General features: G+C 37.0%; 2 protein-coding genes across 2 annotated transcripts; both read right to left on the reverse strand.

Moving 5' to 3' along the window:
- LOC146136821 (lysoplasmalogenase TMEM86A-like) lies at window positions 1-8503 on the reverse strand. Its single transcript, XM_083395975.1, has 8 exons — window positions 8404-8503; window positions 7729-7821; window positions 7186-7311; window positions 5790-5958; window positions 4268-4379; window positions 3379-3530; window positions 1465-1672; window positions 1-150 (listed from the first exon to the last, which is right to left on the reverse strand). Exons 1-8 carry the CDS (start codon window positions 8446-8448, stop codon window positions 72-74), a joined length of 984 nt encoding a protein of 327 aa, XP_083252101.1. The 5' UTR covers window positions 8449-8503; the 3' UTR covers window positions 1-71.
- A 3034-nt stretch (window positions 8504-11537) lies between these two features.
- LOC146136822 (lysoplasmalogenase TMEM86A-like) lies at window positions 11538-16372 on the reverse strand. The gene is made up of 6 exons (XM_083396263.1): window positions 16242-16372; window positions 15237-15362; window positions 13983-14154; window positions 13261-13372; window positions 12338-12474; window positions 11538-11767 (listed from the first exon to the last, which is right to left on the reverse strand). The coding sequence occupies exons 1-6, from the start codon at window positions 16299-16301 to the stop codon at window positions 11538-11540; spliced, it is 837 nt and encodes a 278-aa protein (XP_083252389.1). The 5' UTR covers window positions 16302-16372.
- Window positions 16373-19484: the final 3112 nt, after the last annotated feature.

Here is a 19484-nt window from a genome sequence, read left to right on the forward strand (position 1 = left end):
CTCAATGCGAAACTGTTCATCTTTCCGCCGTTTTGTCTTGCAATAATCCCTTAACTTGATTCCTGTTGTGTTCACTGGAAAATCCAATTGAGAACGCATCGAGGTCCTTTAGTCAGCCAGTCTTTCGGATTACAGCAGCATTCCTTATTTCTGTAAATACGCACAAACTGTTACGGGGGTGGTAGCTAGTATATAAACTTTCACCGATTGTTTTCTTGCACTTTTGTTCGATACCAACAAACAAATATATATCCAGTGTTGTAATGACTTAAGTCAATGACTTGACTTAAGTGCATTAGTATTTTACTATTTTTGAATAACTTGACTTGACTTAAGTCTTGTGGGCAAACTGACTTGACTTGACTTTATTATTTTAGGCGAATTACTTGACTTGACTTATGTCTTTTAGGTAAACGACATAAGCATTTTTTTTTAAATTCTGTTATTTATTCTAATTTTTGCACATAAAACAATTTACTTGCTTTATATTGCGTTTTTGTTATTTTTGATTAGGGTATTGCTCATAATCTAACGAGTTTACCCAACTTTAATAGCTTAACGTGTAATTTTATGACAAGGACTTGACTTGGCATTCACCTGCTATAATTTTGACTTGACTTAGACTTAAATCATTTCAAAATAACTAGTTTACAACACTGAAAATATCGTAGTAATAAACAAACAGTTTGTATGTTCAAAGAATGCGACAGTTAAAAGCCACCATGGTGCACAATGTTGAAATTAAAAATATCATAAAATATTTTCGGCATGTATTTTCGTGATATTTAATACTTTTGCTGCTAACTGTCCTAAAAATATATCTTGAATTTAGTTATCTTTTCAAATTTTATCCTTTAAGTTTTTTCCCATACAGTAGTGCTGGCCATTTGAATCTTAAGTTTACAAATTCACCAACTCTAGTAATGCGTCTTCAAATTGATTAAAAATACTTTAATTCCCTTTTTGAGTCATTTAATTAATAAGTCAATTGTGTTATACTAATTTCGACCGTTATTCTTCTTTAAGTTTTTATCATTTTGAATATGCTGTTACTGCCAGGCATTGTTTCAATAGTACAATTGTTCTTCCAGCAAAAAAATATTAAAGTGCCAACGTTTCGATCAACTATTCGGGCAATCTTCTTCAGGGCAATGTAATTGCAACTAAAGGCTAAAACATATATACTATGCATAAATTATATTAGTTGCAATTATATTGCTGAAGACGATTGCCCGAATAGGTGGTCGAAACGTTGGCACTTTAATGCAATTTGTTGTCATTTTGTCCAGTCGAAGTCCAACAATATCGATATTTCCTTTTTTGAGTCATTTACTTAAAAAGGTAATTATGTTATACTAATGTCATTCGTTATTCTTCTTTAAAGTTTTTATCGTTTTTAATATGCGGCTGCCAGGCATTGTTTTCAATAGTTTCATTCGAGATGCAGCAAATCGATCGTCTTACTCAGCTAGCTGCTCGCGCTCTTGCGGCCAGCTAACGCTCTCGCCGTCGACCACTGAGAGCGAAATTAACATCTGAGCGAGGTAGTACGTCACCATTACGGCATAATGAGCGCCGGGGACGTGAAACTTGAAGATGTTTATCGCCAAGATGAGGTCAGAGACGAAGAACGTCGAACTGCCGAAAGCTCCAAGCACCTCGTACCATCGACCTGTTTGCGAAAGTAATGTTATTGTCAGCGGCAAAGGGGTAAAAACAGACCAAGCATCTAATGGAGTGGGTCCGACCCCATTTGCAATGCTTAAGGGCGCCTAGAGGTATTTTGGAATCTTTTAGAATCTGATTTTTGCTTTATTAGTAGGTCTTTAGACAACCCTTTGAGTACGATTAGAATAAATCAAATTATATTTTCCTGTATGTGTGTTGTTTATTGTGTCATTGCTCTTAGCGGCAACAGGGTAAAACAACAGCTTAACCAACTTAAAACAGACAAACAGTGTTGTAATTACTTAAGTTAAAGACTTGACTTGACTTTGGTCGTTTGGGCAAAACGACTTGACTTAAGTGTTTTAGATGAATGACTTGACTTGGACTTACGTCATTGAGTCAAGTGACTCGGGTTAGAATTTTTTTCATTTAACATTATAAAATTCAGCTATTTAAGTTTTGCACGTGAAACGAATAGATTGCTAGATGTTTCTTTTTTTTTTTTTTAGTTGAATGTTTGCTTATAATCGGACGAGTTTACCTATATTAATGGTTTTGTTATTATATTCGTGGTTTGTCTTGGAGATGACTTCCTGTAATAATGACCTGGCTGGGACTTGGACTGGGCCTTGACTTGCTTTTTTAAAAAGACTTGACTTGATCTAAAGCTATTTCACAAATGACTTGACTGGGACTTAAGCTATTTCACAAATGACTTGACTTGGACTTAAGCTATTTCACAAATGACTTGACTGGGACTTAAGCTATTTAACAAATGACTTGACTGGGACTTAAGCTATTTAACAAATGACTTGACTGGGACTTAAGCTATTTAACAAATGACTTGACTGGGACTTAAGTAATTTCAAAATGACTTGACTGGGACTTAAGCTATTTCACAAATGACTTGACTGGGACTTAAGGTATTTCACAAATGACTTGACTGGGACTTAAGGTATTTCACTAATGACTTGACTGGGACTTAAGCTATTTCACAAATGACTTGACTGGGACCTAAGGTATTTCACTAATGACTTGACTGGGACCTAAGGTATTTCACTAATGACTTGACTGGGACTTAAGGTATTTCACTAATGACTTGACTGGGACTTAAGGTATTTCACTAATGACTTGACTGGGACTTAAGCTATTTCACAAATGACTTGTTTGCAACACTGCAGATAAACCATCAAATGGTTCCCACCCGGGGTGCCATTTGCAATCCTCAATAGTGCCAACAGGTATTTTGGAATCTCTTATATACTGATTTTTGCAAATGCAGCAGTCTATTTATTTTTTCTCTGCAGGGTTGGTTGTGGGCATGAAACCACTTATCTGAGGAGAAACACTATAGGCCTAATATAAAACAAATCTCTTACTTACTGTTTCTGTGTAGTACAAAATCACGTTAATTGTTCAACTATACCAAACATCAAAAAGTCAGGTATTTTTTATGTAAAACAATTTCAACATTCAGAGCAAACCTTTTGATAGTGTCGTTTACTTTACTTGTTTAAGGGGCTCGAAAAAGACTTTTTGTGCCTTTTTGATCTACAACTTTCAAGTGAAACGAAAACTTAACCGTTCAAAGACGGCCGCCTACACGTCTCATCCATAGGGTGGGGCGTTTTTAGGGTCCCCAGGTTGCCTTTACGTCTTTGACAGTTATCATTTCTTTTTACTTTGCTTTAATACACTAGCGTTACCCACCGTTTTTCAGGTCGTAGTAGGTCACCCTTGCCCAGGCTCTCCACTGCATTCCCAGGATGGATAGAAGGTAGATTGCGACTCCAACTTTCAACAGCACGGAGCGTCCGCCGACGCTCACCTTGGTGCCAGTTGTGTTGGGAATGTAGGCATAACTGAAAAATAGAAATGAACCAATTTCAAAACAAGTTTGAAGGGCCGGATCTAGTGACAAAATCAATGACAACATTAGTCAACTTTATGGTCATACTACTGTACTTTGTCGCCTTAACTGTGTTCCAATCAGTTGTCCTAATAAGTCGAAAGTTTTTTATTTCATGTTACTTTTTTAGGATTACAGTTTTTGGGCGGCGTGTATTACATTTTGCTGTCTCTTACCTGCGTGATGTTTCCCTCCGTATTAAATAAAAACATACCTAATCAATGAAAATGTCAACATATGACTTTTTATGTCATTTCGTGTTTTCTTTTTGGTAGTCATTATGGCTGAAAAGCTACTGTCGGAAGGTATTGGGGAAATAAATCGCGAAGTCTCCAAAAGGCACTCAAGTGTTATTTTTGAGAACTGCAAATATTATATAAGCCGAACATAACAACATAAAAAGTATCTTAAGCCATTTTCGCAATACATTATACCAAAAATTACATTCTATAAATCGCACATTTGGCCAGAGTCGGACTCAGGACTCGGTAGTCGGACTTGGGTTTGATTTTTTTGGCCGAAGTCGGGCCTCGGGTTCTTTGCTTTGGCCGAAGACAGACTCTGGTTAATTTTAACTCCGCAGCCCTGCTGCTGGCACAACATAACCTCATTAAGGCAATTCAATAATATTCTCCAGGGAAAAAGAAGTTGGCAACTATGAAACAAACCAAAACATGTGCGTATACTCACTAGTAGAGTAAACCAAACGCAATAAGCGATCTGAAAAGAAGTCTCGTCTTAAGAGGTTTCCAGCCGAACGAAAACACGTAGATGATTTGCGCCACCATGAAGGATATCATTCCTATTGTAAAGCATAGCAGGTTAAAACATGAGTATCGTGGAAGTGGGGAGGTTCTGTTGTGAACTTAACATTCAAGCTAGCACGGTGACAACTCATAATAACAAAAGTAATGCTATTTTTAATTTAGCATAAACTCTTCGTTCCACTTGGGAAGCACCGTTGGCCGCTTAATGGATAAAAAGCATACTGTGTTTTAGGTATAGTGTGGTACATTGTTTGGAAGAGAAAAGTGCTGTCAAACATGTGCCTTTTTACTATACATAAGGGCCATACGTTAACACAGTTGTATACACGGGTGTTTTATTTATTTATATTTATCACTTTTAACTGACAATTCGGGATGTTCGGGAGAACAAGTTAAGCATTACCCTATTCAAGTTTAACATTTTCATATTTTGACGTTGCAGTTTGTAAATCAAGTCCCAACCATTAGATGTTAATCTGATCATTGCCATATCTTGTCAACACGGCACAAAGGTGTTGGGCATCTTATATCGTGTAATGCCGACTACTATATTACGGTTAGCTTGTTTAGTTTATGCCATAACAGAAGGTCTCTGAATAGAGGGTAAGCAAGGAGAACAGAGGACAGGCAGAGGTGTCTGTTCTGACCTGAGCGAGAGACAGGGTTTTTTTCACCAACAGAAAAAGTAGCAAAAAAGTAGAAACGAAAAAAGGCGGAATGCAGCGAGAAAATGATCGCTACCGTTAAATACAAATCTATATAGAGTCGCTACAGGCATTCATTTAGAACCGATGGTTGTTAAATAGCAGTACGATGCTTTAAAACAAACAACCAGTCCAATGGGTTTTTAATATAGTCGTTAATTTTGCATAGAACGCTGTTCAACAAAACAAATATGGTGACGCGGTAAAACGTCACATCCTGCTTCGCCGAAACGCCTACGAGAAGCGTGCGGCTGTAATTGTGTTCGTTAAATTTCTATATTTCTGTTTACCGAGCGTATTTAGCTAATGCGATATAAATATATAAAACGAATATAGAAGTATTTGGACAACCCTTCTTTGGTACATTAATGTTTGCTTTTAGTTTTCTCAATTTCCATAAATAAATTGCTGTTTTAATGCTTCTGATTTTTGTTTTTAGGCTCTTTTAAACACTGTTGATTTCTCGGGTCACTGTCGCTGCGTTTTTTTTCCACAAACTACGTTTTTTTTCCAAAAGCAACTACGTTTTTTCCCCAGAATCCTTATAATCATACTTATCCAGTGCAAAATCGAGCCTTAATCGTTATTTTGATCACAAAATAAGCTAGAAGCTTATTAATAAGTAAATAAACAAGAATTGAAACAATCCTAAAATTTATAAAAGCGCTCCTTCTATAATTTTGCAGTAGTATTCAGGTTTAAGCAATTCACTAAACATGTTTTTTTCGTTTTTTTTAATACCTGCTAAAAATGCCGCCTCGTTCCCTTCGTCGAAAACCAGACAGGCGTCGCCAATCAAGGAAAAGAAGAGACCAATAAAAACGAGCAGGCCGAAGGTGTGTTTTGCGAGGAGACGGAAGGAGTCGTATTGACGAAAGACGAACACCATGAGACTTACGATAGGCAAACACTGTCAAGAAATGGTCAGAGACTTATAAGCTACTGTATAAGGCAGTATTTTGCAAACTTTCTTGGCTAGCGACACCCTACAAAAATTATACTTCGTTCGCGGCATCCTTGGTCGTATTTTTGCTGAGTGGTTAACTGCAACGTTGTATTAAGTGAGATTGAAACAGCACATTAACTATGCAACAAGGTTGTAAAAAACCTTTTGAATTATTGGCACTTTTATCGTATGCAAAAAATGTATCAAGAAGCTTACAAAAAGAGCAAAAATCGGAATGCTGAATAATTTGAAACCACTGGAATAAGGTGTTGTGTAGGCTAGTTTGCTGCTGTTTTGCTAGACTCCTAAAATGCTATGGTTTTATTTATAAAAACGAGTTATATTACTTTGAATAGCCGAAAACGATAAGGCAAGTTGTTCGTCATGAGTGTAACCTGTTAATAGTTTTTGTTTTATCTAATTTAAGATCAGCGTTACAGCTTTCGAGAGACGAAAGTAGCTTTTAATATACCAAAAAACGTCTCCAGAAACCTGTAAATTCTGGAATGCAGCAATTTATGTTTATGTCAGGAACCATCTAAACATTTGTTGGGCAAATTGACTTGACTTAAGTCTTTAGGACAAATTACAAGACTTGACGTAATGTTTCGGACAAATGACACGGGTGTAAATCGATTGTTTTTATTAGGCAATTTTTTTTTATAAAATTTGGATTATTTATCTGTTTTGCACGTAAATCGATTTTGGTTGTTTTATATTGCGCTATTGTTTTTTTTTTACTTGAGTTATTATAATATTAGGACGAATTTACCAATTTAATAGTTTACCATGTAGTTTTTTTGACAAGAAATTAACTTGGAATTGACTTGTTTTATTTATGACTTCACAGGCACTTGACTCGTTATTTATTCAATTTTGTTTTACAATGGACCTGACTTGGACTTAATTCATTTCAAACTGACTTGTTTATAACACTGGGAATGATCTGTGTAACTGCTGAGCCAATAATTATAATCAGGGCTTCCCGCAAACCTTATTTAAAACTAGGCAAGAAAAGATGGAAAAGAGTAAAATTCAACAGGTTATTTTGTGGTAGTGGTTAAGACATTTTAAATAATATAATGATTGACCAGTTATACTGAGAAAAACAAAAATATTTCCAGAAGTTTCTTTTACAACCTATTTTACACCTTATCAAATTATAACTTACGAAGCTTTTTTTTGGTTTACCTTAAATATGGCTTGCGCCCAAAGCGGAAAGTTTAAAAGGCCGAGGTCGCCGACAACTTTGAGAGTGAGGTAAATGATTGCACGACGAATGAACGTTAGTAGCTGGTAGAATTTCAGCAGCGGTTCCTGCAAAACAAGGATTCCAATAAGTTCAACTGTTTACCAACCCATTGACTTACACGGATTCATGAATAAAACATTTTTGCTAAGAATAACAAAAACCGCAACTCAATATAACTACAATAAGTTATTAAAATGATGTCTTCATTTCACTGTCAAAATTCTGGTTAACATTAAAGAAAACTAGCAATAAATCTTTGAATTTAAAAAACAAACTATTCCTCCTGCAAATCCCTACTACAATTATTTCGTTGTTACGTAAAGTTAACTGTGGTGATTTGTTTTTGTGTTCTACATCTGATATTTTTGAAAGACTATTGAAATTAGATGAGGCCACAATGGATAGTCTGACGATAAAACGACGTCCGATCATTAACGCGATCGTTGAACGTGCCTATATGTATCAAATCAATTTTGTCCTACCTTGTTAACTTCCTTGGCTTGTAATTCCTGCGATTCAAAGTCTTGCGACCGGTTACCAGCAGATGGTTCCGGGCTTACGACTGCAGTTCCATGCTTGCTCAAACATAAGAAAGACAATGTTAAAATGTATTAGCAACAGTGTATCTGCGTGACCTCGCATTGCATCGAGATTACCTCAATCATTACACGTGTTTGCACAAACACACTTCCAGTCATTCAATATTATTGTCTACAGTTAAATCTTGCATAAGTTGTTTAACGAAGCCATTGTATATATTCAGCGGGTTTGAGCAAACCAAGCCCGTTCGCCAAACTTTACCTCTATATTATATAAGTTTACAATTTTTTTCATTGTTGACATATACGTTTTTCTATAAAAAGACCGTAACTATTTTCCGCGTTTTTTTCGGTTTTAATTGTAAGCAAAGTGTTGTTCCTATCAGAGATATTTTCAAACAAAAATGGACTAATTTATAGCACTGCGGTTTTGAAATGATAGATTTTAAGTGTCACGATAGTGAGAGGTTGTCATTTACAGAACAACTTAAACCGAAATGAGCTTATGTTTTTGATATACAGAAATTTGCTTGTACGGTTTTTTTCGGTTATATGTTTTTTTCGCTTATAAAGGCTAAACTATATTAATATTACAAAACCACAGATCTTATGTCTTACCTGTCTACCCGACTCCACGTCTTCACCGCCGGCCGTTTCACTCATTTTATTTTAAGCTGAAATTGTTTTGCAGAAACCAAATGGTTTTGCTGACACCAAACTATATACCACACTCCGCAAAAACGGTAGAAAAGCAAACCTTTGTATCTACGACTAAATACAAAATATTCGTTAATTTAGCTGCAAGTCAATACCTTACCTAGCATTTGTGTTTTTATTCAGTCCATCATAAATTCGAATCCAAAATTCTTTAAGTTTTTCACGTGTTTGCCTGTACGCAGTCAACCGTGATATTTCGGCTTTACCATGACAGCATTATAAGGTACGTCGCCGCAAAACCGCCTCATTGCACTTCTATATCCGTACGAATATGTCCCGGGGCTTTGTCTGTAGTGGAAGACTACGTCCGCCACGAATGGGCGTTTTTCTTACCAGCTACATTGCAGAGGCGGATGCTATTGCTGGTGTACGTATACAATAATGCCAACTTCCGCCGCTGTTGTTATGAAAAGCACGATTTGATTCGTCACCGCATTTGTCGGATTTTGTGTGCGTCTCCCGCTTCACCAGCCTATCTCGTTCACTACACAAATTAAAACTCTTCAGAGCTTATATTTGTCACACGTTTGCAGGTCTAAAGGCAATTTTTCTTGTCACCTATATTTTTAAACTGTTTGCCACTAGTGTACCTCGAGGTAGTGTATATAGCGCGCCTTTTTTAATTTTGAAAATATCAAAACATGGAAAACAGTTCGTATAATTGGCGGCGAATGGCGAGCGTGCTTGGCAACAGTAAAACATAATTTCTTACTCCAAAAAGTGGCACATGATTGTGATTCAAAGGTAAAAGATAAAAATTCGCAAGTCTTGCCAGCTATATAAGGGTTTGCGTATGGGTTTTTTTAAGTTGCGACATGCAACACCTTTTGCAACAGACACATTTAAGCCCGTCTTAAAAAAACGTAAAAATAAACATGCCTAGGCCTGCTCTCTGCTTACAACTGTGCTCTCCTAAATTATTTATCCAAGACAGTTTGGTCCCGGTTTAAGTGGTTGGTACTGCTCGAAAAATTAGTTAAGCACGACTGTTGGGTGTCATATTAGGCTTAAACGTGACTAATATTCTGTTGTTATTTTGCGGTTAAAACCAGCTTCCTCTGTAATGCCGTTATTCTTCCGAGTTATTGAGGTGCCTTTTAAAACAGCCTGCAAGACATTAGATTTGCGTTTAAGTATTTCCGTCGCACACTTTTCTTGTCTATGTGAAATGTTGGTTCAACTATAACTGTCCTTGTCAAAAGCCTATATTTTAGTCACTTTCACGTGTTTTGACACCTGATCTAAATACTCGCCAAATTTGAATCTGCCCTGTAACTGAGCTCGAATTATATATCGCCAACTCTAACAGACTGGGGACATTTTCAACAAGTGGTTGGAAATTTTAAAGACTGTAAATTCGTGCGAAAGACCGTCACGATCTCGCTGGCCTATTAGTTGGATGACGTAACTGCGACTGACGCAATAAAGTTTGACGTAAAATCTGCAAGTTTAATTCATCAAAACCAAATAGCAAAATAAACGTTGCGTATATAAGCGGCACATAACATAAATGCGAAACTGTATATTACGTATCATACCAATAAGAAAATCCCGTAAAAATATATAGTTGAAGAAGGTATGTGCAAACATGTTGCTTCAGCAGGGGTTGGCAACCTTTTTCTAGTAGCGGGCTTTTTCTAGTAGCGGGCTGAAAACTCAGTGTCTGGCGGGCTATCATAAATTTCCACTATCAACTTTGTCGTGAAAACGTGTAGATTTTGAGAATTTTAATATGATATCTCTCAATCAGAGACTGACCCTGGATTTTTATGCAAATAAAAATAAGGGTAATTTTACAAAAAAAATGCTTAGTTTTAGTTTAAGTTAACAAAACTTTCTCCTAATACAGAAGAGGCGTGAAGAATAACATATTGCTTATACTTTTGTTATATACATTTTATAAACTATTGAATGCACCCGCGAAAAAAAAATAGAGAAAGTTTCATTTTAGAGAATTCCATGCCTCCAACAATAACCACTTAAAAAGCTTCCATTTTTACGGCACCTTTGAACTGAGAAAAAAACTTACTTAAAACATAAAATTAGTTCAGTTAGTTGAGAAAAAAAACAAGATTCGCGTGCAGCGCGTTTTTTTACATTTACGTATAGATAAAATATCCAAAATATATGGGGATGGACGTCATGTCCAATTTGCAAAAGGTGGTGGGCCGGATAAAATACAATAGCGCTGATTATAAGGTGTCGGCCCTGCTTCAAAGGTTTGGTCACTCGAAGGAAAATGTTTCGTCACAGACATGACACACGAAAATTATACCGTTTCCTGTTTTTTGCCCTGTTAGATAACAGCTGATTATTAGCGCAGGATAATTTTCTAATCTATCAACATGAAATTTGCCCGGCGTTTTCCGGCGAACCCGTGTTTGATTGAAACGAGAAACTGCCTGCAGAGAGTTGTTTAAAAATACACAGTGTCGTAAGCCGGGACCGACATGAGTATTTTTTCGTAAAACCTGGGGGATCAAATTAAGGAAAAAAATTAAGTCGCGTTGACATAAAGTGAAAAAGAAACAGTTATAAGATAAAGTTCAGTGGATCTTTGCCGCACAACCGTTGGTAACTTAGTAAACCAACCTATTCGTAATAATATAGAGCAAAGAATGCGAAACTTTAATGCACACAATCCTTACTGCTGGTAACACTATGGTATTAACCGATTACATCGCCGTATCGAAAAAGTGATACACAATTAAAATAAATACTGGATTGTTTAGGTGAAAAAAACAGAAAAAAATATTTTTCTTAGGTACACTATGCACCGATCTGTAATGTAGCCTGATAATGAATTACAAAGTCAAAAGGGTCGAGTAGATCGACATCATACAAGCTTGCATCATCTTCAGTCAGTGTCAATGTTTTTTAAATGGAGATAATACAAGTTCGTTTTGAAACGTCTTAATCAAGATGATGTTGATCTCTACTCGACCTGTTTTGCGAATCACTATCAAGTTATTTTCTTAGTTTTAGGAAACCACTGACATCAACGACACATAATTATAAATAAACATAAAGCCAAATCAGTCTTCCTTGTCTGTCTTCTTGCCTTCCTCTTTACCTCCTCCCTGGCCGTACACATCAGGTCCATCAACAACGGACAGGGCGATTCCAAGCTGGGCGACGTAGTAGGTGCCCATCACCAAGAAGGTCTCGTAGGGCACCGGGAACTTGAACTTGTTGATAGCCAGAATGGCGTCGGACACCAGAAAGTTGACGGCGCCCAGCGAGCCCATGAACTCGTACCAACGACCTGACGACGTAATCACATAATATTTTCGTGGCCGTTCAGTTGTAAACAAGTGTGGTCAGGAATTCGAGTCCTGGTGCATTCGATTTCTAGTCGAAATATTTAAAAAATTGTTTTCCTTATCGTTTTCCGGTAACGGTGAGTTGTTCAGACGCGACCAAAATAATGTGACCAATTTTTATTTGGCCCTAATATCATAACGTTTTTTATTTTTGTCTTTTAATATTGCGAAAATGCGATATGATTTGAACATAGTGCCGCGTCCAAAGCAAACGATAGCCAAGCATTGACTTTGAAAGTTCCAGCATGTTACCCCGAATTCTTTAGGAAGGTTGCTTCTACGTTTATTTAGAAAATTGTGGGGCAAATTTAACACTTGTTACTGCGCCCTTTGCGGCTAAGTTGTAATTTCTACATTTCACATCATCAGTTGATTTCAAAAAAATTACAAACTGATATTGATTCAAGTCGTCCTACATATTTGTGTTCTCTTTGAGCAATTGCCTTATGCTGTTTTTTTGTCTTTTTTACTCGTTTTTCACGACAAATCAAGAATACAGATTTCACACCTACCGTCGGTAAAATCTTGGTAGCTTAGCCTAGCCCAGCTTCTCCAGTTCATTGCAGCGTTAATGGCTGAGTAGAATCCCACTCCTATCTTCATCACCAGAGGTTGATCCTTGAGTCCGTTGTCTCCCTCCCAAAGATATCTTTGTTCAGGAAATTATTAAAGGTAATGCCAAGAAGATAACATGTTAAACAAGGGTTTAGCATAAAGCCAGCGTTAAATTTGTAACCTCGATTTAAGTACAAGTGCATACTTATTTAAAGACACAGTTAAATATCAAGTGTTATGTTATACATATTTGAAAGTGAATAGCTTTTAAGAACTGATTTTATGTTTTATACCTAATTTTACAAAAAGTCTAAACCAGGGATGTCCAACATTTTATTATAGTGGGCCGCATTGACACTTGAAATAATTTAATGGGCCGCAGAACCTATTACGTTTCAAGATAAAGTATTGCACTTTAGAGTTATAACAGGCTTTTTGAGTTATATATATATTTTTTACCCATACTATACTATTAGTGCGCCCCTAAAAGCTGACTGGAACATTTTAATTAGGCTAATATTGAACATTTAAAATACTACTTGGGAGTGAAAATGACTAGCGGGCCGCTCACAAATTTCAGACGGGCCGCAGGTTGGACATCCCTGGTCTAAACATCATCTGATGCGAAAGGGAGAGCAAGAATCTTTTTTAACATTTTTTTGTCTGCGGGAGATTACTTACATTCGAAAGTGATTTTGCCTATCGATAAAAACAGTATAGAGACTTGTCAGTTGCACATCTAATTTTAAATAGCCTTATTAAGGCCGTATCTACAAAAGGGGGGCATTAGCAAAAAGGCATTAGCAACGATAACAGGTACAAAAGTATTCTAAAAACTATTCGTTTTATAACTAAACGGTTAAAATTTCAACGCGCTCACCCCAGCAATAGTGCAGCGATAAGAAGGTACTTGACAAGCAGCATGGGATTGAACGGGGTCCAAGAAAAGGCGAAAATGTACATGCAGTGACCGATGGCAAACGATATCATGCCTGCGAAACAGTAAGGGTGAATCTTTAACATTAATTAGGCTATACCATGAACTTGTATCAGTGAAAATTTTCCGAAACTATTCCAGTATATTTACGTTATCCTGCCAAGGCTTAAAAAATCCATTTATTAAATGTATTTTATAAGTTAGCTTTTATTTTGCTTTTATGTTTACCGGCTTTGTTGAATTTGTTTGTTCAATTATATTGGTGATAGTTAACTTTTAGGAAAGACATCGGATTTTTTTTCGGTTTTCCTAAGCAGTGCCAGCATATTTGCGTTCCCCAATGATTTAACTTATTCTAAGTAAGGTTTAATTAACGATAAATAGTTAGTATATTAATTTAGATTTATATTGATCAATTAGCGTCTACTTTAGTTTAATGTTGGCTTTTTTATTTAATTGCTCTCCATAATTATTCCTTCCTATTAGTCTCTCCACTTCCTGCGGGATCGGCCATCTTTTGACCCTTGTATAAGATTTATAACGGAAACCATCGCATATAACTGGTATTTCAAGCACCGCAGAGTCCGAACCATTAAATCAAGATTTAGAAGGAAGTGTACCCGCTCGGCCCCATAACCAAATACTTGTAAACAGCGGCAACTTACCTAGGAGGAAATAAATCGTGCTGACTTCCTGGTAGATGAGCAGCGCGTCTCCCAGCATCGAAAAGCAAAGGCCTAAGAAGACACAGCGCGAGAAGAAACAGCGCCACATAGCGGAAAAGTCGCCCCCGTGCTGGTTGATGACGAAATTCATGAGAGTGAAAATCGGCAGGATCTACGATTAGATAACAATGGTCAATATCGTTTTTTGTTCGTTTTTTTGGCGTTTAGGAGCCAAAAGTAATGTATACCACACTTCAGAATCAAAAAAGAGATTTTTTAACGTTTGTTATGGAAAATATTACTCTGATTTGTATAACTTTTTCGTTACTTAGAAAAAATAATAACGACTTTTTCAGTATGGTCGACATAATTACGATCTTACGAACTTACCTGACATTTATCTCTCCTCTTTTAAATGAAACTAATACATAAGCTTGTTTATAACTTAAAGATGACATGCTCGTAAATTTGTTTAAACAGAACGTTAAATAGAGTTTCTACCGCTGGATACATTTCAAACAACAAAAATTAGTTAACCTATATGGATGTAAGTTCATTTCGATATTTACCTTTATCTTACTGCCATTTCAATTCCAGAAATTTCAATGCAGTTACATTTGGCGAATTTGTTTTACTTTTTTTTTTTTTTTTTTTTTTACTGAAATAAACCAAATAAATGTGCCTCGACAAATACTCAAGAGTGTCGCTCACTATTTGGTTATTTTGGAAAAGAAAGCACACGTAGGATTTTAGGCAATCATGCCAGCAGACGTAAACTAAGAATATTAAGATACTTAGCTGTTGCCTTTACGTGTAATAAAAGTGAGTTATAATTGTATTTAATTGTAATTTAATGGTGTTTTTTATGTTTAGTGTGCCACAAACTCAAGAGGTTTTAGAACTAATGAACTAGACGAGTGGCTCCCAACCTTTTGTGGCTTACGGCACCCCACATAATTCTAAATAGTTCGCGGCACCTTTGCTCGTATTTTTGCTCGTATTAGTGCTGAGTGTAACGTTACTGTAACGTTACAATAAACGACATTGAAACAGTACATTAACGTAGCCAGGTTGAAAAAACCTATAACTATTGGGCACTTTTATCGTACACAGAACTTGTAAAAGAAGCTTACCAATAGAGCAAAAAATGGAACCCTAAACAATTTGAAATATCTCTCGGCACCCTTGAGCGTTAATAATGGCACCCCAGAGAGCCGCGGCACCACGGTTTAGAACCACCAAACTAGACAATACCTTTGCGATCATTTCTCCCCACAAGGGAAGCACCAAGTTCTGCGATGAAAGTATCGTTGTGAAGATAAAGTAGATGATGCAGGTTGGCACGAAGCTTCCGAGCTCGAAGAACTTTTGCTTCACGTCCTGCGCAAAACAAAACAGAACGACATCGATTTAAATGAGCAAGTGGGTGAGATTAACTCCGTTTATTGATATCGTTAACATCGTATTTTGGGAGTTAAATATTGGTGATGCATCCCCTGATGCAAACCTAATGCTGCCAATAACTTGCAAACTAGCCTAAACGTAGGTGGTGTTTTTCACTTAAGCAACAACATCTTATCCACTGGCGCATATTTATCGGTGTTAATTCGCTTCCTGCTTTTGTCTTTCTATCACGTCAGGAAGGCAGCTCTAATTTGTGCTACACTGATCCACATACAGTACAAGGTATAAACCCAGGACGGTACACGAACGGTTATGTGACGTCAAAAACGGGGCTATTGAAAGGCTGACTGAGGCGAAATATTATTAATATTTGACCCTAAACCGCTGCAGCTGAAGGTCAGAGGAAATAGGAACACCAATCATTTGTATTTCCACAGGAATACTCACACACGTTACACTCTCACACACACACACACACACACACACACACACACACACACACACACGCACACGCACACGCACGCACACACAAACACACACAAACGCACACGTAAGCCCGGCTTACTTGGTGCCACGTCCAAAGCATCAACAAACGACAGCCAAGCATTGGCTTTAAAATTTCTAGCATGTTGCTACCTCGAATTCATGGAACCCGCAATATGGGAATTGCCTCTATACGTTTTCTTAGAAAATTCTGCTCAAAAGTTAACACTTGTTGCTGCGTCCTCGCGGCTTATTGTATTTTTACGTGTCACTTTTATACCTATTATATATGATTATAAAAATAGTGCAAAAAATGGCACTTCACATAAAACGAGCAGCTAGGCGGACAACTTATAGTGCTATACACCTTACCCGACTTATTACTTTCTTCGGCGGCGGATATTTCCTTGCCTGCTGCACATTTTCGTCCATGTTACGTCTTCTTTACGTGGCAAATATGTATTACACGACCTGACAAAAATCCAACTTTACCTGAAGAAATACTTTAAAAAACATACAGCCATTAAATAATATTTTACTAAACAACAGCCGTTGAATAACTGAGCTATTCCCGATTGCCATCCATGTGTTCTCGCCTGTTACATCAAACTTCAGTACAACAGTAATTAACGCTACGCCTCGGTGAATCGAAGTCTGGTCTCGGTTACAGGAATGTTAACGTAATAGACTTTTGGGGCCGCAGACAAAACGAACGCTACTAAACAATGCTACTGCAACGTTTGACAAGCTACAATGCTAACGCCTGTGAGAACAACAATCGCTATTCGTGACCTGACGCAGCCCCTTGATTGTTCCTTTGCCTGTGTTTTCAGTTTAGGGCAAACCAAGCCATGGCTACTGCTGCCTGTTTGCGTCTCCTTTTCAAGCCTGAAAATTGTGTTGCTCTAGCAGCTGTTCTCTAAGATGCACAAAGATTGAACAAAGTATTTGCCCGATGAAAAGCAACAGTATAGACCTGCGATGCGTTATTCAGCAGTACCTATAAAACCGAAATCTATATTAAAGTGTTTTTATGTCACTAAAATAATTAATTTCTCGTTTGAACGTTCAGACCAGAAGATTTCGAAGCCTGAACCTGAGCAACCTGATCAATAACCATCATATCCTAAATGACACATTTACATCCTCTGGTATAAGCTTTGCCTCGTCATTAATCATAGGCGAAGGTTTGAAACAGTCACTGGCATCAAGCAGTGTCCAATGCTTTGACAATACGATAGTAAAATATTAGAAAAGCCCGACTGTAAGATTTGCTTATTTAATCGCGCTAACCTTTCTTACACTCTTCCCATATTGTTATCATTACGAAATTGATTGCCCTGAGGGCAAAATGCCGATGGACTAAGTTTCATAGTAAGTAAGCAAGTAAGTAACGTTTATTTCCTGTTGGCGCTGAAATTAAAATAGGCCTACACAAAATATATGAAGAAACAAAGTCATGCGCGTTACGGCCGAAACAGCAATGGGCTTCCATAGCTAGTTTTGTTTTAACTCTACAGTAAAAATATTTGCCACACAACCCTAATCAACTTTGATTTAGCACTGCGTCTTTAAAATTAATCTAGAGGCGAATAAAAAAAGAAAGAGAGAAGACACAAAGCACAAAAGTATTCTATTACAAACAATGCTGGCTTCAATGAACAGCAGCGTAGCCTAACGCAAGGAATATCAACAGATATAGTTATTGTTTGCCGCGATGGACATTGATTTTCGGCGAAAAATTGCGCTGTATCTGTTCATTCTATGCTCCGTAAAATACACGTGAACAAATTATTATCCCGAGGCCGCCATATAAACAGCACGCCAGTAGACTACGGTCTTCCGTTCTACGCTAAGGACAATCAACAAGCCATTAGAGCAGCGTTTCTCAACCGGTGCGCCGCGAGCAAAAGAAAAAAGCATGTCGAAATAAGTCCAAGATTATTCGAAATAAGACTTTAATGGATAAAATAACGTTTTTTGTCTCAAAGGCTGGAAGTCCCTTTAAAGATAGGCAACTATAAAACCAATATAATAAAAAATGCAGGCAATTTAAGAGAAATATCGGTAGATCTTAAAAATTTTGCGCTCGCTTCGCTTGCAAGTTGCGCCGCGTCTCTAGGTGCGCCTCCAAGTAAAAAAGGTTAAGAAACACTGCATTAGAGGAACAAGTAACCACTACAAGGTTTAATAAACCGGGAAGTAAAATATCGCTTCCTGTTGAGTAAGTCCTTAAATTTAAAAACACGTCAGGTTTTTTTAATGCAAAAAATTACTATACTAAAATCACCCGCTAAAGATGGAGTAATTGTTTGACGTTTTGTTTTAAATTTAATAGAAATACTGTGCCTGTCCTCTATTTTATATTTTTTTAACTTTATTGCGCACAGTAATACAACAGTATAGTTCAGTGGTTCTCAACCTGGGTGCCGGATCCCGTTTTTTTTGTAATGTAGGCTTTTTTTGTTCAAGTGGGAAAATATCTTGTTACACAAAATTTATTTATGTTTAAAGATTGATGACAAAGAGTTTTATAGAGTGTCTCAAAACGTTCCGATGAATCGCAGAAGTCTGCTAAAAAGTGTCTTATAAATTTCCTCAAACCGGTTCTTTGGTTGGCGGACAAGCATCAAGAAATAATCTCAAGCAATTTTATAATTTTCTTTATAAATTTGGAAATAAAGTTAACATAAAATTTACTGTCAGTTTTCGCATTTGATTTTAGTAGACTATTACATTTATTTAGTTTTATCCTATATTTACACTTAATAATCCTGAAAATCTCCTGAAAAAAGTAAAATTACTCAACCGGAACATTGCGAAGTATGAAAGACTACAACGAGGAAAGTTGTTACACTTTTCTTTTAATGCTTATAAAATGTTGTCTTAAATTGCTAATGTTGTAGTGTCGCGCTGTAATTTCGAACTAACATGGTGTCCAGCATGCGGTTAACACTTGCCTGTTGACGTTTAGTGCCCAATTAAAATCATCAATCAATTCAAGGACTGACTACCAACCATCACGGTTGCCAAGGCAACCGGTGTCATGTTACGCTGTCTGTCGCCGGGCTCCCTGTAGACCACATGGCCTTATAGCGACCCGCTCGTATCTCATTATATTACTGTAAAACTTAATAATTAATTCCGCGTTCGCATATACATCAGTCAAACACCGACTTAAATGACCTATCGTTCAGAAAAGTTAAGTTTGGAGTTGGGGTGGGTCAGGTAGGAATATATTTATTAATAATAAGGCTTAACACATCCAAACCCAAATGCTAACCCGTACCCTAATCCAACTATTGTGCGTTGTGATAGGATTCTAGACCAGCGCCTTAAATTGTAACGATATTTTTAAATTTATTTTTAAATGAATACCATATGTAGCAAATAGAATTTTGAATTTTAACCTCAATTTCGAATGACCGTGTTCTAGGAGTTTCTTTATTAATAATTAATTTAAGCAACTCGTAGATTCAATAGTGGCCTATCCAACTTCATGGTTTAAAGTGCCCGTACATTGCTGGACGACATGAACAATACGTTTAGGCTCGACATTGACAGTTGACTAGCACGTTGTGAAAACGTGAGGGGTGTCACTTTTGGCAACTGTGT

Source organism: Ascidiella aspersa, chromosome 8, assembly GCF_963924565.1.
Source record: "Ascidiella aspersa chromosome 8, kaAscAspe10.2, whole genome shotgun sequence".
In the NCBI taxonomy this organism is placed as follows: Eukaryota; Metazoa; Chordata; class Ascidiacea; order Phlebobranchia; family Ascidiidae; genus Ascidiella; species Ascidiella aspersa.